The sequence below is a fragment of the Lepisma saccharinum genome, chromosome 10 (assembly GCF_977018435.1).
Source record: "Lepisma saccharinum chromosome 10, izLepSacc3.1, whole genome shotgun sequence".
Lineage (NCBI taxonomy): Eukaryota > Metazoa > Arthropoda > Insecta > Zygentoma > Lepismatidae > Lepisma > Lepisma saccharinum.
The window spans coordinates 37,579,144-37,603,141 of record NC_139238.1 but is presented as its reverse complement, the minus strand read 5'-3'; the positions used below and the strand labels follow the sequence as shown (position 1 = coordinate 37,603,141).

General features: G+C 39.5%; 1 protein-coding gene and 1 long non-coding RNA gene across 5 annotated transcripts in view; one reads left to right on the top strand and one right to left on the bottom strand.

The window, feature by feature from the left end:
* The window catches only part of LOC145993869 (uncharacterized), a 99,290-nt gene extending 91,851 nt beyond the window's left edge, over positions 1-7,439 (top strand). For 2 of the 3 annotated variants that reach the window (XR_014442301.1, XR_014442302.1), the window contains 2 exons: positions 1,827-1,968; positions 7,301-7,439. This is a non-coding gene — a long non-coding RNA (uncharacterized LOC145993869). Of the gene's footprint in view, positions 1-1,218; positions 1,361-1,826; positions 1,969-7,300 lie in introns of those variants that run through there. The other variant, XR_014442303.1, reaches the window with a different exon arrangement.
* LOC145993868 (uncharacterized) overlaps positions 1-23,998 on the bottom strand; it is a 202,108-nt gene that overhangs the window by 138,378 nt on the left and 39,732 nt on the right. For both annotated transcript variants that reach the window (XM_083129732.1, XM_083129731.1), the window contains exon 2: positions 22,996-23,120. In XM_083129732.1, the coding sequence (XP_082985858.1) occupies positions 22,996-23,120 (125 nt within the window). The remainder of the gene's footprint in view (positions 1-22,995; positions 23,121-23,998) is intronic.

Here is a 23,998-nt window from a genome sequence, read left to right as displayed (position 1 = left end):
AGCTGTAGTTTGCCAACACTACATGTAGGTAACGTAGAAAGTTGCAGAGACCCACAATCGACGATTCTGCAGATTCTATTCGAAATTCGCACTTCTGCCACCTTCTCGGTCATCCCTTCAACTCTGAGCCCGTCGTTTCCAGACTGCTCATTAGAGGTGTGTGCATTGATCATAGTGGTGATAAAATTCGGTTGCTGTTTTCGGTGCTTGATTTTCACGTACACACGTACTTGAATTTCCTTCGTTGATCATACTGTAGTGCAGCTCATCCTTTAATGGCTCGTGTCTTTATCTGCCAGAGCTAAAGTTAGCCTCTGCTGGTCCTAGTCAATTTGACATCAATGCTGCCGCTAAGTCTGGTGACGCCGACGGCGATGTCCTTGTCCACCTTCTGCCAGCTATGGACCTGCAGAATGTGTTTCGTTGCTTCCTGCTTGACACTTGAGGTAACAGAGAACAAGCTTCGTGTTATCAAGAAGAAGGAATTGTAACTCGGCTTATTGAACACAGCAGTCTCACCCATGGTCACTTGCTGCAAGGGTTGGACCCTCAAATGTGTCGTGTCTGTAATGCTGTATTAAGTATTCGGCATATCCTTATTGAATGGGCACATTTCACTTTCCTCAGAGAAAGTTTTAAATTTCCCAATAGTTTATCATCCATGCTGGAAGATTGATTGATTGAGTTGGTGTTTTAAGTCCACTTTATGAACAGTAAGGCTAATCGGGACTGGACCTACAGTTTAAAGTGGGATCCGAACCACTATACTATGTACCTCCACCGGGTATCGAACACGGGACCCCTTGATTACAAGGCGACGAAGCTACCACAACGCCATCTGGGAGGCCAATATGCTGGGAGACGATGACAATGTTTTAACAAATGCTTTTAGCTTCTTGACGAGAGCGAGTCCCTTACACTGTTACTGAGGAAAGTTTTAGACCAGCCTTGAGCTTTTAATGTACTATGTTTGTCCTGTTCGAAGGGGTCCTTTACACCCCTTTTTTTAACATTAAGGTAGGGGTTTTTGGATAAGAGGATGTCGTCCTCGTGTACGTGCCAACGCCCCAAAAGTTTAGCTCATTCATCCACTCATTCTTCGAAGATCTCTTCTACGTCATAACTAACAATTGTTGTGTTCTCTCTCTCTCTCTCTGTATTGACAATATTTCCATTGTTTCTGCGCATTGTTGCCATGGAATTGAGACGATTCAGACTATTATGGAGCAGCTTATTCCACAAAAATGATAATAGTATATTGTTCAACTTGTTAATTTTTTGGCAACTGGACCTTTCTTTATCTGAAGCGTGTCATCGACAGAAAGGAATTATCTCTTCAATTGACGTTCGTATAGGAAAGGTAATTACAATGTTGCGCTAATTGGGAGTTATCCATAAATTAAAACTAATGTGTTTTTATTTACATGAACTTCCAAATGGTATTTAAAAGAAATTTCTAAAACTGTGATAAAGTAGAAACTAAAGCAGACGTAATTCAGGTAATGCATGTTAACTTGTATGCAATGACATATCAATGACATATAGAAATGTCATAACCGTGATCTCAGTTTAAAAGAGAAATATAAATTATGAACTTTTCAAAATGAAATACTTAGAGAATATTTGAAAATAAAAGTAAAATGGGTGATGAAGAAACAGGCGAATGCTTTATATTCGTCTCCTAATATCATTACAACAGAGATGATTCAGTCGCCAGATCTTCGTTAACCTACATTCGAGCAGTTTCATTGCTATGGAGGTTCTGATATTTGAGTATTTAAACGTCACATCTGACACCCTACTAATCATATACTTTACATTTATAGATATTCACACATTCCACACGGCATCGGCGCCAGCGCCTGGGGGAACTAGAATCATTTCGTAGCCAAGGGAAAAGGACAGGACTTCCCCACTTTTCCAGGGTCTCGCATCTGGAAGATCGTTCACAATGGACCGAATGCAGAGGTACGTTGCTCCTTACTTAAGGTACTTCCTTTTCAGCAAGAAGAAACACGAAAACACAACCTGGCAGTGAGGGTTCGATTCCAGCCAGTGGAGGCTTCATATCTCCAACACCTGACTCGAGAGAGATAAAGGGAGTATATTACTTATCAGCGTAATGGGGTTAACATGTTCACAGCCATTCGATACATTTCCGATGGTCGATTGCTGTCGAATGTTTTATTTTCTACTTCGCTTTCCTGTCTCTTTGTTCAAATCATGACGATGAAGATGAAGTGGAAGGCCCGACCAGGACTCAATCTGGATACTCGGGGCGGTGAGATTTAGACCGCTTAACATGATTGGGTACAAATGAAGAGTTGTTCGGTGCCATGTATCTGCATAGAATTAGTTAGATTCAGTGAAACGTCATCCTGCATCTCTTCAAAGAAAAAAAGATATATGAACTGAGGATGGATGCATCCCAGTCTACTGACAGAAGGTCCACTTACTTCGAGTGTTCTTTAGAGACGCCAACAGAAATCTCATCATGGAAGTAAGTATAGCTTATAATCAAACTAATAACATTTTCCAACAGTTGAAGGAAAAATACACGTTAAATAAGATTTACTTATACTCTCTATAATATAGTGATCGAATATTATGTTTTAAAAACGTATATACGAGGGTCAACAAATATGAACGAGCCTTGTGCGGAAAAACAAAATTTATTGAAGGAAACAGAGACATTGCCACATCCTATTTTTCTTCATAGTTTCTGCCCTTAGTGATACAATTTTCCCAACGTTGTGGTAGGTTCTTGATGCCGTTCTCGTAGAATGAAGATGGGCGGGTAGCCCACCAGTTGCGCACAAAGGTTTCCACCTGATCGTTGGTCGCAAATCGCTCGCCCCCAAGTGCTTCTTTGAGGGGTCCGAACAGGTGAAATCACATGGTGAAAGGTCTGGGCTGTACGGTGGATGCGGAAGCGGTTCCCAGTGCATTTCCACCAGTTTCTGCCGCGTAACACCTTCTGTATTCGGTCTGGCGTTGTCGTGGAGGAACAAGACCTGGCGGATGGGACAACCTCGTCGTTTGCGTCGATACTGCACCTTAACTTGATCCAGGAGGCCGCAATAGTAGGGTGCGTTGATGGTCCGACGTTCGTGTAAGAAATCCACCAGTAGGATCCCCCTCCAGTCCCAAAACACCGTGGCCAACACCTTCCCCACAGACAACCGAACTTTGGCCTTCACGGGGTTTCCTTCGCCTTTCCTCCTCCACTCCATGCTGGCACGCTTGAATGCTGGGGTGTAATGATGCACCCATGTCTCGTCACAGGTAACGATGCGATACAAAAACGCTTCCCCTTCCACGTCAAAACGAGTTGTGAAGCTGGCGAGCAATGCGAACTCGGTCATCTTTTTGAGCAACATTCAGCAGCTTGTGAACCCACCGATCTGTGATTTTGCGGAAGCCCAAGTACTTTGTGATGATTGATTGGACACTTCCATAGCTCACACCAAGTTCTGCCGCAATTTGCTTCACAGTGACTCGGCGATCCTGTTCGACAAGCTCACGAACACGAGCCATGTTGTCATTCGTCACACTGGTGCGAGGACGACGGGGGTGCACTTCATTTGCAACATGTTCACGGCCTTGCTGGAATTCCTTACACCACACCTTCACTCTTGCCCACGAGAGAGTACCATTCCCAAACTGGGCCTACAGTCTCCGGTAAATTTCGGCCGGTTTGACGTTTTCCTGGGTGAGGAACTTGATGATTATGCGTTGCGCAACAGACACTGGTACACTCTGCTCACTCATCCTGAGAGCTACTAAACGAAGCATGCGACACGCCGGCTGTTCTGGTGCCTGACTCACGACAGCCCCACCTACCGGCCGCACATGCCCAATTACACCCTGCTACCCATTCCGACGCTTAGCTAATCAAGGCTCGTTCATATTTGATTCACCCTCGTACTTTACGGAAATCAAGCAGTTTATAAAAAATACATTGATCTTGCCATCTAGCGGTGGATATTTGAATTCATAACTTGCATTTGCCATATTAGTATGCAAAGAAATTTCTTGTTCCGGAACAGGGGTTAGCTTACCCCTTCAAAACAAACCACTATATTTTGAAATTTTATGACCAAATTGAAACCAAAATCAAGTCGTACATTTGTTGTGCGATTAGTTTTCTTTAGCTCCAAAAATTTAGCTCTCATCCAAAATATTACTAAGATTTAGAGCGTTCTGAACATAGGGAAAGTAGAATTCCTCGTTCCGCCATCTCGAAACGTGTTTGTGGTGACGGTTAGTTTGATAATAGCTATGATGAACATGAATTGTAATTAGATGGAATTGATGAAAGGACACTGGGAAAATGATTGATTTGATTGATTTAGTTTATTTCGCGTTTTGTGCCTCTTGGCTAATTTGCGAAGATGGGGATGAGTGATGAAATGATGAAATTGATGAATGGACATTCACAAACAACCAAGCCCGAGCGGGATTCGAACCCGGGATCCTTGGCGTCGAAGGGCGGTGTGCTAACTACTTGGCGACAGGGTTCGGATACACTGAGAAAAGAAACACCCACCCCTAACCTTCGGCCGCTCCTCATTCATAGCAATTGACGTCATCCTGATAGAACTTGATGCATTTCGTTTTTGCTACCTAAATTTCAACACTTCGGTTTTCTGCTCTTTCGGGACGATGAGGAGGAGTGATGATATGATGAAATTGATGAAGGGACACTCACAGAGCAGGGCACCCACGTCCAGTCCAGAACACCTGGCGTGGTAGCGAACAGTGCCAAGGATGTCGACTAAATTGGATTGAGGTTTAGTAATTAGTAAAAAACTAAACTAAACTCTCTAGCCTTCTCAAACCCGAAGGTTCATAGCTGCAGCAACAAAGGCCTTCCATCTATCCCTATCCTGAGCAAGATCTGTATACTCTTTTCCATCCCTACTATTTTTATTTAGGTCCATCTCAACGTTGTCCCTCCATCTTCGTCTTGGCCTTCCTACAGGTCTCTTACCATCTGGTTTCCCAACAAGAATCCTGTAAACTCTTCTTTCCTCTCCCATTTGTGCCACATGGCCTGCCCACCTAAGTCTTCTTGACTTAATCATTCTAATGATATCTGGACATGAATACAAATTATGTAGTTATAAATTATGTAACCTTCCCCACTCACCTGTCTCCTCATCCCTTTTAGGTCCAAATATTTTCCTAAGGTTCTTATTTTAAAATACTCTCAATTTATATTCCTCTTTCAATGTAAGAGACTAAGTTTCGCATCCATATAATAAGACAGGCAAAATTACGGTTTTGTATATTTTAACTTTTAGTTTCTTAGATATTAAGCGAGAAGGCAAAAGTTTATGAAGAGAAAAGTAACATGCATTTCCTGAATTAAACCTGCTTTTTATTTCCTCTTTAATATCATTTTCATTTGTTAGTATTACTCCTAAGTACTTAAATTTGAAAACTGGTTCAAACGAGTTGTTATCAATAATTAGATTTTGATTATTACCTAACACTTGGTTTCGGCCTGTAAGCATATATTTAGTTTTCTCATTGCTAACTTCCAAACCTATCTCTTTAGCTGCTTTGAAAAATATTTTAGCATTATTCTTAATTGTATTTATAAAAGGTAACCAAAAAAGTTCTTGCCGTTTTTGACGTCCCATTAATCATGCGCTCACAGAGAGGGAACGAAATGACGCACGTGCCTGCCAAGCGATCGGGAGTTAGTCTGACCATCGACTGTCAGTAATACAGGCACGTTGCGCACACACAGCAGTCACAGCTCGTCCAGTGTCGAAGAGAAATGGAGGTATCTAAGCAGCTTGTTCGCGTGTGTTTGTTGTATGACTTTAAAGTGAACCTGTCAGCTGCCGCATCAAGTCGCCGCATTTGCCAGGCATGCATTCGGGGAGAATGCCGTGAACGAACGCACTGCCAGGCATTGGTTCCATAAATTCCGTTCGGTAGATGCGAGCCTTTCCGATGAAGCTCGCAGTGGACAACCACATGTGTTGGATGACAAGGCCCTGAAAGCAGCCATCGAGGAGGACAGTGGTCTAACGTGTGATGAACTTGCAGAAAGGTTCCATGTTTCCGCTGAAACAGTCAGACTACACATGCATGGGATAGGGAAGTCATACAAGTTAAGCATGTGGGTACCCCACACATTGTCGGCAGCCAACAAGGAACAACGAGTGACAGCCTGTTTGTCCTTTGCTCACTCGGCACCTGAACACACCCATATTTGATCGCTTGCTCACTGATGACGAAAAGTGGGTCCTCTATGACACTCCCAAGCGTACCAGACATTGGTTGTCGCCACGTGACCTTGTTCCTCACACCTCAAGACCACCTCTGCACCCACGAAAGGTTATGCTCTCTGTATGGTGGAATTGTCGGCAAGTGGTGTATTACGAGCTCCTTCCACCTGGTCAGACCATCACTGCTGACCTCTACTCTCAGCAGTTGCAAAGGGTGCACCGTGCATTGCGGCAGAAGGAGTCGGCATTGGTGAATCGCAAGGGTGTGCTGTTCCTGCACGACAATGCCAAGCCACGTGTGGCAAAGAGGACCCGCGAGACCCTTCAGCAACTTGGCTGGGAGACACTGTGCCATCCACCATATTCACCGGACCTTGCACCAACAGATTACCACCTGTTTTATTCCCTGCACAACCACCTCCATGGGAGATCCTTCGCAAATGAGGGAAACCTGCGGAACGCACTCACGGACTTCTTTGCATCCAAGCCAGCCGAGTTTTATCACCAGGGTAATGTGCAGCTGCAGGAACGTTGGCAAAAGATATTGGATGCTGATGGAGATTACTACGAAACCTAAATGTACGTACCGTCCACTGTATTGCTCTTTGTTTATCACTGCTCTAGAACGGCAAGAACTTTTTTGGTTACCTTGTATCATCCCTTAATAAGTCTACATCATCTGCATATGCTAAGAACTGAGTCACACCGTTTAATTTTAATCCTTCGTTAGTTTCTTTTACCTTCCTAACAGCATATTCTAAGGCAAAATTAAAGAGCAATGGAGATAATACATCTCCTTGTTTTAACCCATCATGAATTCTAAATTTGTCAGCACATTAATACCCACACGAATTTTACTTTGTTTCACTGGTGCATACTTTTATCATATTAACAAGCTTCTTAGGTATTCCAAATTCGACTAATATATTATATAATTTATCTCTTTTGACTTAATCATATGCTTTTTTGAAATCAATGAATAGCTGAAGGACCCTTTGATTACATTTACTAATCAGTTGTGGTATTAATTCCTGTTTTCTCCGTTCTTTCCCAAGGTGTACTGCCTTTCTTTAGAGATGTTACCAGCGAAGAGGGAACCAACTGCCGGAGGACAAATTCCTAGAAGGATCGGTCCATCGGGAATTCCTGTAGGCTATTCTTGGATTAACAATTATATTCATTGATAAAGTGAAAAATCTGGGTTTTCTTTCCAAGTGTTGCCAGTAGATGACTAGAGAATTTGTAAAGCTAGGGATAGCTATGTTACTAAATTAACAGCATCATTCTACCTATGGCGCCCATGTATTTGGCAGTAGCGTCATTTGTTTGTGCCAGTGTTTAGAAGTAACTAGTTACTTGTGAGGCAGCTACAAGCAACAGTTACTTCTTTGGAATTTTCTGTAACACTAGTTACTTGTAAAAGTAATTAGCTGTAACTTCAACAAAGTTACTTTTTCCTAATTTTATCAACAGGGAAGTTTGATTGTTTAAAATGAAAATTTGCACCGTAGCGGAACTAAATTTGGCAACCTTGTTTCCAACTATATGTCTTCTATGGATGCTAAGGTGAAAGAATTCTCGTGAAATCGCCGAAGGCAAAGAAGAAATGCTTTCTCGCAGGCTAAATTTAGAACATGCACGCTTTTGAAGACAAATTGGAGGGGTTTCTGAATGCAAACAGAAACAGTACATCATCACTCCATTCTGGACCCTCTCCAGAATCTGAAGAAACTCTTTATAAAGTACAATACTGGCATTCCCACCAGTGCTGCAGTCGAAAAGGTACTTAGTTCTGGGACAATTGTACTGTCACCACATAGGAGCCATGTCAACTGACAATTTTAAAATTCGGCTGCTGTTCTTAAAATGGAAAACAAATTATTGGAACCTGCTTGTTCCCTGTGACATGTTTTTGTCTTGGGCACTATTTTTTTATAATGTGTGTGTGATTATAAAGAATAATAAATACATAAGTTAGATCCCATTGCAAATGGCATCGGAATGAGGAAGATATCAGATTTTAACACATTTATACACAAATTATTATATTTTACTGTCTATGCATTGTATATAACTAGAAAAAAATAGTATACTAGGATGCACTAACATGACCAGGCAAATTGTCCATTACTATTTCCGTTCATTTTTCTCCCCATGTACAGTAGGATCCATGAATATTACGGTACAAATTTCCATCGACATGTTCGTGCACTTTATTTGACCCAATAATAGCTTTAAGAATTAAAACAAGCTGTTTACAAATTCTGCAGCAGCATACATAAAAATCAATAGGATGTAAGAAAAAAAATAATGAAAATAGTCATGGACAATTTGCAGGGTAATACTCATGGACCCCACTGCACCACGTTCTTTTAAGGAATGAAATTGTATTGAAAAGTTGTCAACTTCTTCGATTGTGTTTTGTTTCAGTTCTTGCCCGAACTAGATTAAATTGAATGAACATGACGATGAACAATTACAAATGGTAATATGTATGCGTCGCACTCTACAAGCCCTAATTTGGTTATTTCGCAACCTCCGGTTGACTAACGAAGTTTTTTTATTATTATTATTATTACTGGAATCGGAAACGGTAAACGTTATATGACTCCAGACAGCAATGTTTATCAACGACCGCTCATTCATCGTTGTTCGATGTAACGCGAAGTTTGTTACTTTGACTCGAGTTCCAATAGGGAGAAAAAACCGAAAGAAGCTTTTATTTATGGCCAGTTTCACTGAATTCGGAGGGGAAAGTTGATGCATTCTCTCTTATCGCAATCGCCAGCATGCTTCCGGACGACTCGCCATTCCGATCGTCACTTTTTATCCCCTCCTTTTCACATTTAGATTAGCCTGTGTTTATGACGCAACCAGGAACAAAACACGGCTCAAAAACACCATTCCCACTGACAATGACCTGATTAGTTCACATTGCTGAGTTGCATGAACCGTTGACTCTTCCGCTGCCTCGCAGCGAGGACATTTTGAACGCACCACTCAATGTCCAGGTGTTAGAGCATTAGATTCCTGTTCCCAAATATACGCTTAGTTATTTTTTCAGGCCTAATTGTCATTTCTGATCAAGCATCAAAATCTGATAGCACTTTTTTTTTTCAGAGCAAGGTTTACCCGGAAGATAACGTAAACATGGCGAGCGTATAGCAATAGATAAAAGTCGACTTTTTTCACCTGCTGAATATACTTTGTTCTTTTCGAACCCTTTGATAGAAAAAAAAGTTCTTTACTTTTATTGGTTTTTAACGATCTGTTTATTCTTCCCACCTGCTTTGAATCTTTATGGTTGGCTGATTGTTACATAAGCTTCTCTGACATACTAATGTACTTAAGTGTGTAATTTTATGATCACAAGAGCTGGGAATGAATTCATTAATGACTTATAAGTAGAAGGGAAATCAAACAGATAAGTTAGTTAGTTACTTGTAAACTCGAGACAATTTCTGAGAAACTCGATCAGTACAATGGAAGTTTTTAGATCAAAATGTCGTATGTGTATTTGATGATAAAAGCTACACTTTTGTTCTGAATTTCAAATCTAGAAAGTGGTAAGTTAATGCTGCTTTAAGTAATAGTAAAAAACCCTCTAAACAGGTGTCATTTTTGGAGAGATTCTTACGTCATCATACACAGTTCTTTCTTAAAGATACGGTATATAATTTGCGATTTTCGTACTGCAAAATTTTTTGCATAAGAGAATATTTTAATGGTGGAAAGTCATTTAGTATGAATGAGCAGTTTCACAATAATATCAAACTCCTGTCGTAAATTTACAGTTCTCTGTGAAGAAACAATTTACTATCAGAATTACCCTGTTAGTGTTCTAGTACAGTCAACGGCAAAGATAATGGTAAGCAAATTGTCCACCGCTATTTTAATTACTTTTTTATTCTACGTCCTGTGTTGTTTTAAGGAATGAAACTATGTTGGTTCAAGGCAGACATTGTTCTCTGCTTATTGAAGTCTATTTCAATTCATTGTTATAACAATGTGTAATTCAGACCGAATGAAAATGGTGGTGGACAATTCGCCTACTGTTTCTTTCGGCGTTGGGTGTACGTTCAATCAAGGTTATTAGAAGTATAGGTTGGGCCAATCCGTTGTTTACTCGTAATGACGAAACGACGGTAAGAGGTGAATTTATCCATGAAATGAATTCCAAATCTATGCGCTAGTGTTGCACTATGCAGATAGGAAACCATGCCAGAAACTGAACACACGAAATCGAGTACATTTTGTGGCTTCAGACAAATTGAAAATAAATATAGATAGGTACTTATTGTTATGCGGGACAGAATATTTTTGATCGGAACGGGATTTTTTTTTAAATCCCGACATTCGGGACGGGAAATATTCGCAATTTCTCGACTAGTCGGGAAATCTCAAATTCTCATTTTCACCTTAAGTGATTTTCTTTGCATTTCTGGAATGAAAACTAACAATTTCCGATAAGTTCCAGACACTTGCAATGTAGAAAACGTCAATAATTAATACCGTTTTAAAATGACCATTCGGTATTTCCCGACTGCTCGGGATCCAGAAATTTAGGGAAGTCATTTGCTGAAGTCGTGATAGGGACGGAATTTTTCTTTCCTATCCCGGTCCCGACTTTCCGAGATACCGCACACTACTTGTTATTATTATTATTTATTTTAGTTCAGCACAAGATACATCTTCCAAGTACGTTGAACATAATATATACGTTATATACGTTTTTCAAAAGGATTCTTCGGTCACCGAGCTTTGGATTCGTGTGGAAACGCTAACGTGAATCATGCTAATGCTAGAATCTGCAGTGCGCATTTCTGCCCAGAAGATTATGTACGTAATCTGAAAAGTCAACTTTTAGGTTTACATCGAAGAAAGATCCTTAAGCAAGATACCTTCGACTCCTTATTATGAGCAGGAATGTAGGGAGTATAATCCTGGTAAATACTTCGCCTACCATTTCTTTGCCATTGGTGTACAATTCTCTCTCGCTTTTTCCCTACATATTCACATAAAGCAATAAAAATACAAACTGCTAACTTTTCATTCCATTTTGGTTATTTATTAAACGGTACGTGTTTGTATTTATATTTGATAAATTTACTTTGCTCTTCCGGCCATTTAAGTCAATTGAGATTATGAAGAAGTGATAAAATAGATGAATGGCCAATCACAGTTCCCCTTACTTACAAGAGCGACCACAAGAAAAAGAACCTTCCTCCTCTTCCGTTCAACTCGGACTATAAGAGAGCATGCTCCACTCTCCCCCTCCCCTCCGCACTGGAGTACGGTGCACAGGAGTCGCGAGTCTGCGCAGGTTTCTTTGCTTGTGGTTCCACTATAATAGTAATATAAATTTGTACACTCACCTCACTTAGTTCTCCGGCAGTTTGTTTCTTTATACATCATATTTGGAGAAGATACAATTCAATCTATAGTTGTACGTACACTGTATATAACACACCTTATTACTGACTTCCTTGACCCTGGATGTACAGGGTCAAGGTAAACAAAGAAATGAGCATAATTTTCTCTTCGGTGAAGATGTTGTACCTAAACCAAAAAAAATCTCAAATAATGAATTCGACAATGTAAATTGATGAGATTTAGTAAATCATTTGATGAAGTGAACTAATTCTGAGTGGACTAATCGCAAAGGACATAATCAACTCAGATCCTATTACTTCTTCATGGTATGTGACGTAAAGTTCCCGCCCAACCGTTTGACGGCGTTAGTGGTTATCGCATCTCCTTTTCCATAGCCTGTAGTACACATCCTCATCTAGACATTGTTCTTGTTCTGGTGTTTAATATCTGCATACTGCAACACTGTCGTTTTGTCATTTCACGTGACTTCACATTGAAGTGATGCATTCACTTGGCCGGTTGCACGTCATCGCACGCAAAAACTTCAACCGTTACCATGGTTTTGGGCCAGGGCTGCGTTCAATGAAGAGATGCACAAAATTGAGGGAAAATAGTTTGCCAGTAAATTTATTATTGGTGCATCATTGTACAAAAAGAATCGCAACGAAACGAAAAGAAATTGGCTGCCTGACAAGTTGAGACCAGGTGTGGACTGTAGACAGGATTAATTAGACAATCATTAGTGCCACGTAACACATTTTCTTTACTATAACATGTCGTGTCTAAAATAATTTTTACACTGTATGACTTTATTTATGACTTTTCCACTCTCAAGAACAAAAAGTCAAGAATTCCACATCATAGATAGATAATGTAATTTCAAAGTCACACAAAAACACTATTTACAGCTATAATGTAATTCTTAGCATTTTTTAAAACTCAAACCAAGAGCTACAATCGACGACGTAAACTCATGTACGTAAGTCAGTAGATTTGATGATATGAATAATTTTTGATTATTTTTTTTAATGACGAAGAATTCGCATCTGGTTTTGTGTGTGGGGATTTTCTTGGCAACATTTCGCAAAGCGTCCTTAATATTTCTCGCTTATCTCCGTTTTGTTTTTCAAATGTTTGGTTCAAAGCCTAGTTTGACTGGACTATAATGTGTTCTGTTGGTTAACATGAATGATCACTAAAATCGACTATGACAACAAACAATGCTTACTTGCATACAGTTTAAATCAGGTAAACTGTCGACATCATGTGTCAATGATTAGTTCGTGTGACTCATATCACGATTATGTGTTTTCAAGTTAATGGTGGTGTGCTGTGAATGAAGGATAAGGAAGCTTTGAGACTCAAGCGACAAGTGTAGCTTGGAAACGAACCTTCAGAAATGAATGCATCATTTCGTACCAAAGCAACACGACAATCTACACGTGCCGCTCGAACTGGGTCGTTTGCTCAATGTCATGTATATTGTCGCCTCGGTCTGGTGGTTGCGCATTCGTAATGAATGTATTTATACAGACTGATGGTGAGAGCTTTCAGACCAAAGCGACAAGCATCTTGGGGACTTCACACCGAAGTGACAAGCGACAAAATGCAAGATGTCGTGCCGCTTGGGGTTCGAAAGGTTGTGTTGCCTGTCGCTTGTCACTTCGGGCTGGAAGCTGCCTAAAAGGAGTTCGAGGAAGGAAAATAAAACGATTAGAACTCAAATAAGAATGAGAGAATAGGAGAAAGAAGAACGTAGATCCTCATTTTTCACATTTTCTCATAATTAACTTTGTCAATGTTCCACGATATCCTGTAATTCAATTAGCTTTTTTGGTAAATTTCTCGTATCGGACAAACGGATTTCTTCAAATTTACAGGAAAAATTACTTACCGAATGCAGTTTCTTTATACTTGTGGAAGTTTGGGGAAGTGTTTTCTCGCATCTTTCATTGAAATTTGCCGGTAAATCATCTATTTTTCGAAATAAATGTGTGACCGATGCACGAAAGCTCTTGCATCCATTTACTTCCAGATGGATGTAGCCTGTGTGCGATGACATAATCCAGGTCAGTGTTTCCAAACACGTGTTTTTGTAACTGAAGAAGGTACGTTTCCGCAAATGGTTTGTGTGGGCTATGTGTCAATGGTCCGTGGAGCTATGCGAGAATGCTATGTGGGGCTACGCATATTTTTTTCGAAACCAGTTTTTAACTAATGTATCCTATACGTGACCCTACCTAACCTAACCTTACCGGAAATGGTTCGTGGGCTATGTATGAATGGTTCGTGGGGCTATGCGTCAATGGTTTGTGAGGCTACGTAGGTATTTTTGGGTGCAGTGGGGTGGAAACACTGCATGCCGAGTACGGTAGTGAAACTGTGACCGCCATTTTGCGTGTTACCGAAGGCAAAAAGAAACGAAGAAAACTTAGTACTCGATATGTCGCAAATAGAGCTTATTTCCGTGAAATAAGCGAAATGCCACCTTCAACAATGTTTCTCAATGCAGAATACGTAAGTACGAATATTCAAATTAAATGAACTAGCAAATTTCAGCCGTTTGTCCGATACAAGAAATTTAACGGTTTTTTAAAATGAATTTTGGGTCGAGGTAATAGAACAATCACCACTGCGCTAATGGAAAAAAACCGGTATTGGTGATTTGCTCAAATTTAATTGGCAAGTAGCGTGGAGTGTATGTGTAAGTGGGTAACGAAGCTAAGGTCCCAGTTTCTTATTTGAGATATTTCTTTGTGACGTTCACTCAGTTACTTCATCATTCATCCCATTCGTACATTGCATATTTTTCTCTCTTTGTTTTCAATATTTCCCTTTTATGTAATGGTTTAAATTTTTGTTAAGTTTCATATACTAAAATTTATATATAAACATGGTTGAAGTGGAAGAATAGAAATGACTGTACTTGTAAGTCTACTCGTTCCTGTTACACAATGTGTGAAAAATCACGGATGTCACATAAAATCTTTTTTTTTTAGTAGGCTACCTGTGATTGGCAAAAAGCAATCACTGTTTAATCTGTGATCAAGAAATCGCCTTGCATTCATGCCTGGACAATCAGTTTTCGTGCTTTATCCATCTCTTTCCCAAAACAAAGTACAATTATTATTGTAAACTACACTTTCTGGCATAGGCGTGCGCAGACCCTCTGATTGGGGGGGGGGGGCAAAAGCCTTGATTAAAGTTCAGTCGGGAGTCGGGACAGAAAAACCTAATTTTATCTCACTGTTTAAGTTTTATTGCATTGATGGATGTGTGTATTTATACACATACACACATAATCAATTCATCCGTCACATAACAAACCAACAACAAAATTCATATAAATTGTCTCCCAAATGTGCGCGCTCCTTTTCCTCCAAACAATTGTTCATGCATTTAACGTATCTTTATGTGTATAAAATTTGGCCGTCTGGAAGAAATAATGCAAGAAAGACGTGAAAACTAATTCCATCTTCAGTATCCTTTGTACTCTTAGATTCTGCTAGTCTTGTTCAATTTACTTCCATGTTTGCCGCCCATAAAATTGATTTCCGTCCAAGGATATGGGCCAATGCACCCTGCGGTTGCGCCACTGCACCCCCTTCTCCCGTAGTTGCTTTGACTTTCATTGGCTTGAAAATACTTCATTTTCTTTAAGAGTATACTATCGTTTAATAACGACGATAAGTTTCCTCTATCCTAAATTTCTAGATGAAAATATAATAATATAGACATGACGTCTGGAAGGAGGCCAAGAATGGCCACATCAACCCTTAGAAACGGAATGTCAATTTAAAAGTATATTTTCACACGTATAATTTGATTTCAGTCATAATAATTGACATTAATTATTATAATGGGGATGCTGGAATGCGATAATTTCAAATTAAAGACGTGTTTTTTGAGGGGGGCACACTATTATCGGGGTAATATGCCCCATGAAAAAATACCTTGCTTGTCCCTTAGCGGAAAAAGTCGGCGGATGTCCATGATTAGGCGGGGGGCATTTGCCCCCCTGCCCCCCCGTGCGCACGCCTATGCTTTCTGGTCTGAATCAGAACTACAAGCTGACCTGGGTCACAGGAATACGAGAAGTTCAAAGCAAAGTAAAAAAATTCGTACGTAAAAATATCACGTTTTCCTTCTCAGCTGCTGCAGTTGAATGAGTAGTTAGTTAAGAGATTGCATCATCGTGGTGTAACCCGTTTTTCTTTTTTCCAAGTTCACTGACCACGCGAACTTATTTACCTAACGGTTACATCGAGAAAGTCCTTGTGAATCGGCACAAGAAGCGGGCTAATGTCTTGGGTGCGGCCAACGGGCGAAAAGAGAAAAATCAAAACGAAAATGCCAGCGGCCGTGAAGTCACTGTTTCACCTCCTTCCGCTATGTTAGTCTCCTGTTGTCAATGTTCAAGGTTACCGGTTTGTTTTGTAAATATAGTTGAGGATGACCAGAGCAGAACATATCGTAGCAGACGGCGTACTCATGTCTGGAACTCCATAGTTTCCGGGGATATAGTAGCACCAGGTTTGTAGGACTGAGCCGATACTGTAAATATTCTTCTCCAATTATATGCATCAATTTACCAAGAAATTTGGTTTAGAATATTCAAGAATATTAAAATATATATTATGCAATCACAAAATATATAGTTTTGTTCAAAATTGGTGCAAAATAAAAAGAAAGTTTGAATTTTGCATAAATTCCAGGATAATTATACGCCGGAAAAGTATCGGCTGGTATCGGCAGATGAATTCCAACCGATACGTTTCGATATCGATATCACTGATATCGGCCGGTAACGATACATCGGCTTCGCTATCGGCTCAGCCCTAGTGGTTTCCTTTCGCCGTTGCTTAGATATTCTAAACAGTTTCGTGGCTGCGTAAGTCTATTGAATTCTAAGCATATGTAATTCTTCAAATTTTGAAATAGTATAGCGGTTTCTTGAAAGGAGAGGACATTTCGAGATCAGCTACTCTCGCGTCGACCAAAGTTCAACCGAGCCATCTTAATCGTTGGACGGCGCTATAGCTATTCGACTGATATTAGTTAGTCTTCAAAGGTGTATATACTCTATTCCCGGAATCAGCGGAGCAAGGTCGAACATAGCGACAGAGAAGGGAAGGGGGGGGGGGGCGATCAAGTGCGAAGCAATAGACGCTGTTGCGAGGGCTGCATTCGCTTTCACCCCTGCAAGTAATTCCGTTGCCCCTCGTTTGTTCATTGGTGGAGCCGTCTCGCGTCACTACTTTCGCCGAGACTTGTTTTCGTTCGCTCCAGAGATGTACGAGATACAGTACAGATAAGTTCGCTGACTTCCAAAGCTTATCGTTCTCTGACAGCGCTGCTTTAATCTCGACTTCATTTCTGAAGCACAAAAGTGAAATTCTGACTGCATGCTGTAGAATGGCGTGCATAATGATCACCAAGCAAATTGTCCATCATCGTGTTTATGCCCTTTGTTTTAAGCAATGAGAGCTTCAAGGATTGAAGCAACACTCCAAACAAGTTGCTAACTACCTCTGCACCAGTATACATAAGAAAAACTCTTTAGAAACACGTGGGATGCAACTCGAAAACTAATTAAAATAGTCATGGACACTTTGCAGAGCAATACTTGTGCAGCTCACTGTACTTGCAAGCAGTTTTAATTTCGTGATGGGGCTAAGGGTTTCTTATGGTTTCCAAGAGTGTGGTCAGTGTGTAGTCTCTGTAAGCAGGCACGTAGCCGGGTGGGGGGGGGGGGGGGCTAAGGGGACTGAAAACACCTCGAAATCCTACAAATAACTATTTTAAATGTTATTTTTGTTATTAATAACAGCAATAAAGTTATAACCACAGTAAAAACTGCATTACATCGAAATAAGTTTTTAGTCTATAATAGCAGAACCAGGTTATATTTTTATATTCTACCATTTAATAAATTCAACGAATAAATGGATCCACAGCTTCCAAAACTTATAGTTTTCTTTGTGAGAGGTCACAGAATATAAACTTTATGAGCAAAATTTATTACTAACTGTTAAAGCCTTTTTTGAACGATTGTGTAAAATTTAATAACAAAATACAAAACTATGATTTTCAGTACACTAACTGTACAAAATATAAGAAAAATAATGGACAACAATTGTGTTAGATATTCACTGATACGGTGGATCGAGTAGCACGTCTCTCCATTTATGCAATAATAACAATAAATTTGGATTGAAATTGGTACATTTTTAATAACTTATAATAGATATTATTGTAAAAACAATAATTATAGCTGGTCCCCGTGGCGGAGTGGTGAAAATATCACGCTACGACGCCAGGGGTCCCGGGTTCGAATCCCGGCCTTGGCATGGATGTTTTTGAGTGTCCATTCATCAATTTCATGATATCATCACTCATTCCCATCTTCGCAATTAACCAAAATGGCACAAAAACGGAGTAAAATAAAGCAAATCATCAAAAACAATAATAATTGTTGTCATTATTATTTGTACTAATCAAGCTTTATCAATGGTGTGAACCCCTCTACAAATATTTCTGGCGACGCCCGTGCTGATAAGGGATATACCCCCCTTTCTCCGAAATAAAATTTTGGCTACGGGCCTTTCTGTGAGTGTGTGTGTGTGTGTGTGTATGTGCGCGCGCGCATCTAGTTCCCCATTAATTTAATAATGTACGGTTAGTACTTGACAAATAGAAAAATTAATAACCTTAATTTCTAGGGTGATTGAGGATATTTGGGGTTGGCTTAAGCTTAATCCATAATTCACCTTAACTAAATGACTGACTGAAAGTGTCAATAATAACACAGTTGCAGGGAGAAGGCCGCCAGGGGCGGACAAGTATTCATTACTTTACATGTAGGTATGATTAATGCATTATTGCTCCCAAAATAAAAATATTATTAAGCGACTCCACTCGACATATTAAGTCGAGCTTGGACATAATCCCTTTTCCAATCGAAACTTATTTGCTTTACGCATATGCAATGTAGTCCAAATGTCCAACAGGTTAGAGGTTGTTTCATTGTTCTCAGACACACTGGTTTTTGAGACTTGAACAAGAAAATATACTACGTACCTAAAAAGAATAAAAATATATATAAAATAAAATGTTCACACTCTTTTGATACTGTGCGATTTTTGTACAATGTTTGTCAATTATGTACGTAGTTCTAATGGCTAATTTTGCAATTTATTGTGTAATTATTGCAATTTTATAGCGCTGTATGTCATGTTACTATGAACTAATTCTTCATATCCGTAGTCAGATTTATTTCTTTGTCGAGTAATTGCTTGCGATAATTATCTTTTCCACAATATTTTTATCACTGTTATTTACAACAACAAAAAATGGTTGTTTTTCTTTCTTTTGTTATTTCCTAAGAGGCGAGAAATTCTCCGGTCCCTCCTCGGTTAATTATTATATTGACAAAAATTGTCAACTTCCGTGATAAAACAATTGACAACCGTTTCACAACACAAATGAAGTGGTACTTAGCGCCATTTAGCAAATTAACGAATTGTACGCGGAACGGAAACAAAACGAGAATTGTTTCCTTACGAAATTATCATACCTAATTGCGTGTTGTTTTTCTTTGTCTCGCTAATGAAAAGTTTCCATTAGGTCAATGTGTAACTTTTAATTTCATTTTCATTGTTTACTGTACTTCTGGGTAGAAGGAGCAGAAACTATTTTCTCTCTTTCTCTTTTGTGTGTGTGGTGTGGTTGGAACATCAGAAATCCAAGTTCATGTCTTCTCTGGTGAGAAGATTTATATGCTTGCTTTCAGTGGCGGCGATTAAGGGGGCAAGGGGGGCAGTAGCCCCCCACTTTTTGCCCAGCACTATTAACTCTTTATGGTAAGCCTTGTTCTTACACATCTTTCATTCAATTTCATGGTCAATTTCATTAAAATAATAATATTATTCTTAACATAAATTCTTATGAATTTGTTTCGTAGAAATTCACGTGTGGCCACAACCAAGATTCCTCAGGGTTACAGCTAAGCCGCGAACTAGCAACTCTACCAAACGGTTCTGCAAGGAAGCACAAATGCTTCGTGTAGAAATTATTGCTAACTTATAAGCTACAAAACATACCGCCTGTGTTGTTTCAATATCAACAATTACAATAACACTTGTGTCAAGAAAGAGGCATTCTCAGTGCTGCAAAACATTTGGAGGCTTCACTGCTGCTATACGGCACATGCTTTTAGAAGGAACATGAGTTCGGCCAATACCCAGCCAGTGCTACTGTGCTGTTGCCAAACCAACTGCTGGCGCAAGGGAAGGACAGAAAATTAGCGATTATTTTGATAATTCATGCACAGTATATATGAGTACAGTGAAATAATATAGTGAATATTTCTACACAGGATTATAATATCATATCACTGTAGCATATACGAGAAACCCATACCTGAAAGAAGACTTTCAATGTTCGAGAACGCCCAGAACAATGAAGGGTCATTGTTTATATCGAGGCGAATTTAACACCCACAGTTTTCCCTAGACACAACAATTCAGCTGCGTCAACACGGTGGCAACGAAAAGAACAGGCTGAAGGAAATGAAAGGTGTTTCCCTTGTTTCTTGAAGGAACGATAACTCCGGCTGTAGGCGACGGAAATTCATGGGACTTGGACAGTCAGGTTCAAAATATCTTTCCCCATCTTATGATGAACCTTAAAGTGGCGAGTTTTATGAAAACTTCTTGCGTGCAAGAAAAATACAGAACACGGCTTTTAACTTCCACGCCGCAGTCTCCTAACTGTACAACGTTGCACTCCTGCCATTGGCTGATCGCTATGCACACCCTCTGCGTGGCCCCGCCCGATATCGCTTCTAAAAGCGTGCGTCGTATAGTGTAAACATGAACGTCAAAAATTGACACAGAACAAAGAAGCTGACTATTTTAGCTCAACTATCGGGTCGGGACGGGAAAGATCGTGGAAAGGGGAGAGATAGGGAGGGAAGGGGTGTACAATATTTTCCTAAGGAAATCTTAACACAAACGTGCGGTCTGGCCTTAACGTGTTCAGAGCTTTGCAACGCTCGCTGCGGTACCTCATTTCGTGTCACAGTATTCGGATTTTTTTCTTGTGATATCGCTCACTCCCTGTTCGTACAAAATTTTAAGAGCTTTGTGTTTGGTTATTACTGTAGTACTGAATGTGACAGTGTGACAATGTGACAGTGTTTTCACTCATTCGCTTGTTAGAGTTTTGAGTGAGAAAAAGAAGAAAGGTGCAGGGAAAACGTTACTGGATTTTTTTTAGCAGAAAGAAGGAAGTCATAAAAGAAGAAAGTATTGAATATGAAAACTCTGCTCTTACATCAGAAAGTACTTCTGTAGCTAGTATTTCCACCAATGTAGACGTACCTGATTGTTCATCTAGTTCATTTTGTGAAAGTAATAGGAAGGTCAGCAAATCTGGTGAAGTTTTACAGTTCTCAAACGTAAACCAGTGTCACTCAAACCTCCACGGACGAGATCCACTTCGTGGCAAAGATGTTTCCCTAGAATATTTCAAAGAAGGATCATTCCTGCCTACCCTGGCTCCATTCCCAGAGACGAAAGGAAGAAGATCTAGAGGTGCATGGTATTCACAATTTAAGTGGGTTGAATATAGTGTGTCTGACGACAAAACCTTTTGTTTTCCATGTCGATTATTTGTCAGTACTGGTATTTATGATGAAACATTTATTAGTAAGGGGTTTAAGAACGGGAAAAAGGCAACTCAACGTTTTCAAGAACATGAGCGTACTTCTTCTCATCTGAGCGCTTTGCAACGTTGGCTAGTATGTTTAAAGTGTAAATAAAGTGTATCAGTGAAGGTTTCTTCCTACCACAAAGAAGTGGAGAAAAACCGTAAGTACCTCAAGATCCTGTTTGAAACATTACTTTCTCTTGATAGACAAGGATTATCATTATGAGACCACAGGGAAGAAGAATTCTCTTTGCAGAATTATTGAAACTGAGGTCATCAGATAATTCACTTTTGAATAAAATGTTTTTAGAGCGAGAAAAGTACTTTAATTATGTTCATCACGATGTACAAAATGAGATGTTGGAAATTTTAGCCAGTCAAATAAAGAGCGACATAATTGGAAGTGTTCAGAAAAGCAAGTACTTCTCCGTAATATAGGATGAAACTCCAGATATAGCAAATCATGAACAATTAACTATCGTACTGAGATATGTAACAGATGATTTAAAAATCGAAGAAAGATTTCTAGGTTTTTATAAGACAGATCTTACAGATGGAGAGTCATTGTATCGCCAGCTACTGTCTATGTAACAAACTGTTATATCTAATTATTTCCCTGTATATTTTGTATGGAGCTAAGAACAGATAGTTATTACAGAATATCCATTGCTTGTTGTATTAAATTAACAATAAACATAATCTTACCTTAACAATCCAAAACTCTAATTTAACCTACATCGGTTTCGATAAGTAAATATTTTTTATCAGTACGCCTATGCTTAATGAGGATGACCCTGAGATGTTACGTAAGTGTCTACAGTAGCTATTTAGTGTGGTATTATAGGTTATTAAATTTATGGGTTGTTAATGTAAGACCATGTTTATTAATTTATTTAAAAATGAAATAGAATAAAATATGTAATTGAATTGTAATTTGATTTCTGTACTTATAGTGTCTGCCTAATGACTAGTCCGCCAGAGTAGAAGATACATGACGAGCATGTATAGCTCAGATATTTGAGCATGCCCCCCACCCCCACGTTAGTTTTGGCATCTAATCGCCGCCACTGCCTCTTGATCTATGCTCAATGGCAATCATTGTAAGATCTTTTACTATATTTGTGTTTCACCTACGTCACAAACTGCTGAATTGTGGCTTCGGGCAGCCATGATTGAGGCCAGTTTTGTAAGCGTACAAAATTTAAGCGGTTGGGCAGGAGATTTGAACCTTGTTTCAAACAGAAGCTCACGCTATTTCATATTTCCTTGCACACGACAAACAAAATTTGCCGCAAACATGGCGGCTGTGCGCTTCCTGACGTCACATGAAACCCACCTTGTAAAATTTATCACGGAAGATAGGCATAATCAGAGTAGGGCAATGAATGGCTTATGTGGTGTGTGTGTGTGTGTGTGTACACCCCTCCCCTACTTTCACTTAGGCTAACAGCTTCTCGTTTGTAGAAAACATATACATCGTAGTATTTATTGTATAATGTTTTTATTATTATCTACATTTTTCAACAATGCTCGATACATATAAACCCATAACATATGCTTTAAAATTGACATGAGCATTATGAGGTAGCAGTTAACTAGGTAGTATTACGCCTCTTGTGTAATATTTTAAATTATATATTATCCAAGAAAACTAAATTGTTCTCACCTGTAAAATTGCCATTCCTAAATCGTTCGTGACATCAACCATAACGTCAACTGGTCGTTGGTAGACGTAGGAAACTCCCCACGGGGGATAGCTTCCGCATTCCGCCACTAGTAGCGCCACCAATGCTGCAATCATATAAAAGCATGTCATTTTACTATATTACCATATTACAGTACATCAAGCATAACACTTAAATAACTTCATTGAGAAACAAGGCATTGAGAGAGACTAACGATGCAAAGAGCATTGCCATTTGTTACAACTACGTTGCATCACAACTAAAACTGAAACTTTCCCGGTTTGTAGAAGTAAATAATAGGTTTAAAACAGATGTTGCTCTTGTCCACAGAGCTTTAATACCAAACCGGAAATTGCTATACTTTTACCATTCGTAACCTGACCCTTCGAGATAAGACCGAGAACGAGGCAGACCTTTGTAAAATCGAGAAGACTTCTTCGACTCATTCGAGACTTTAGTAAACAATAATGTATGATTTTAAAAACCAAAATTACGTCACAGTGTCATTTATTCATACATACCAAGTGGACATCATCTTGATTATTTTTTTTAGATATATTTTGTTTATCGTAGTAACAAAGCTATACTCTATACCGGGAATCTCTGGAGCACGGCTGCCCATAACCATAGGGATGTGGAGGAAGGGAATGCAAAGGCTGGTAACTGCAGTTGCTTTTCCCTCCTCCCCGCAATCTCCTTCCCTTCCACTTGTTCATTGGTCGAGCCCTCTGGAGTCACTACTGCGCAGAGACTTGCTTTCGTTCGCTCGCTCCAGAGATTCCCAGGACAGAGAATAATCCATTAGTGGCAACTTTGAACCTGTGTAGGGTGGTTGCATAATTCAGGATAAGATGTTATTTTCGACGGTTCGTAACATCGAAGCGAGGCGTTAAACAAACAAAAAACTTTAAGAACAGTTGCTATGTATTTCAAGATGGGTGTTTATATGAAATCGAGTGGAGATAGAGAACCGACAAACAATTT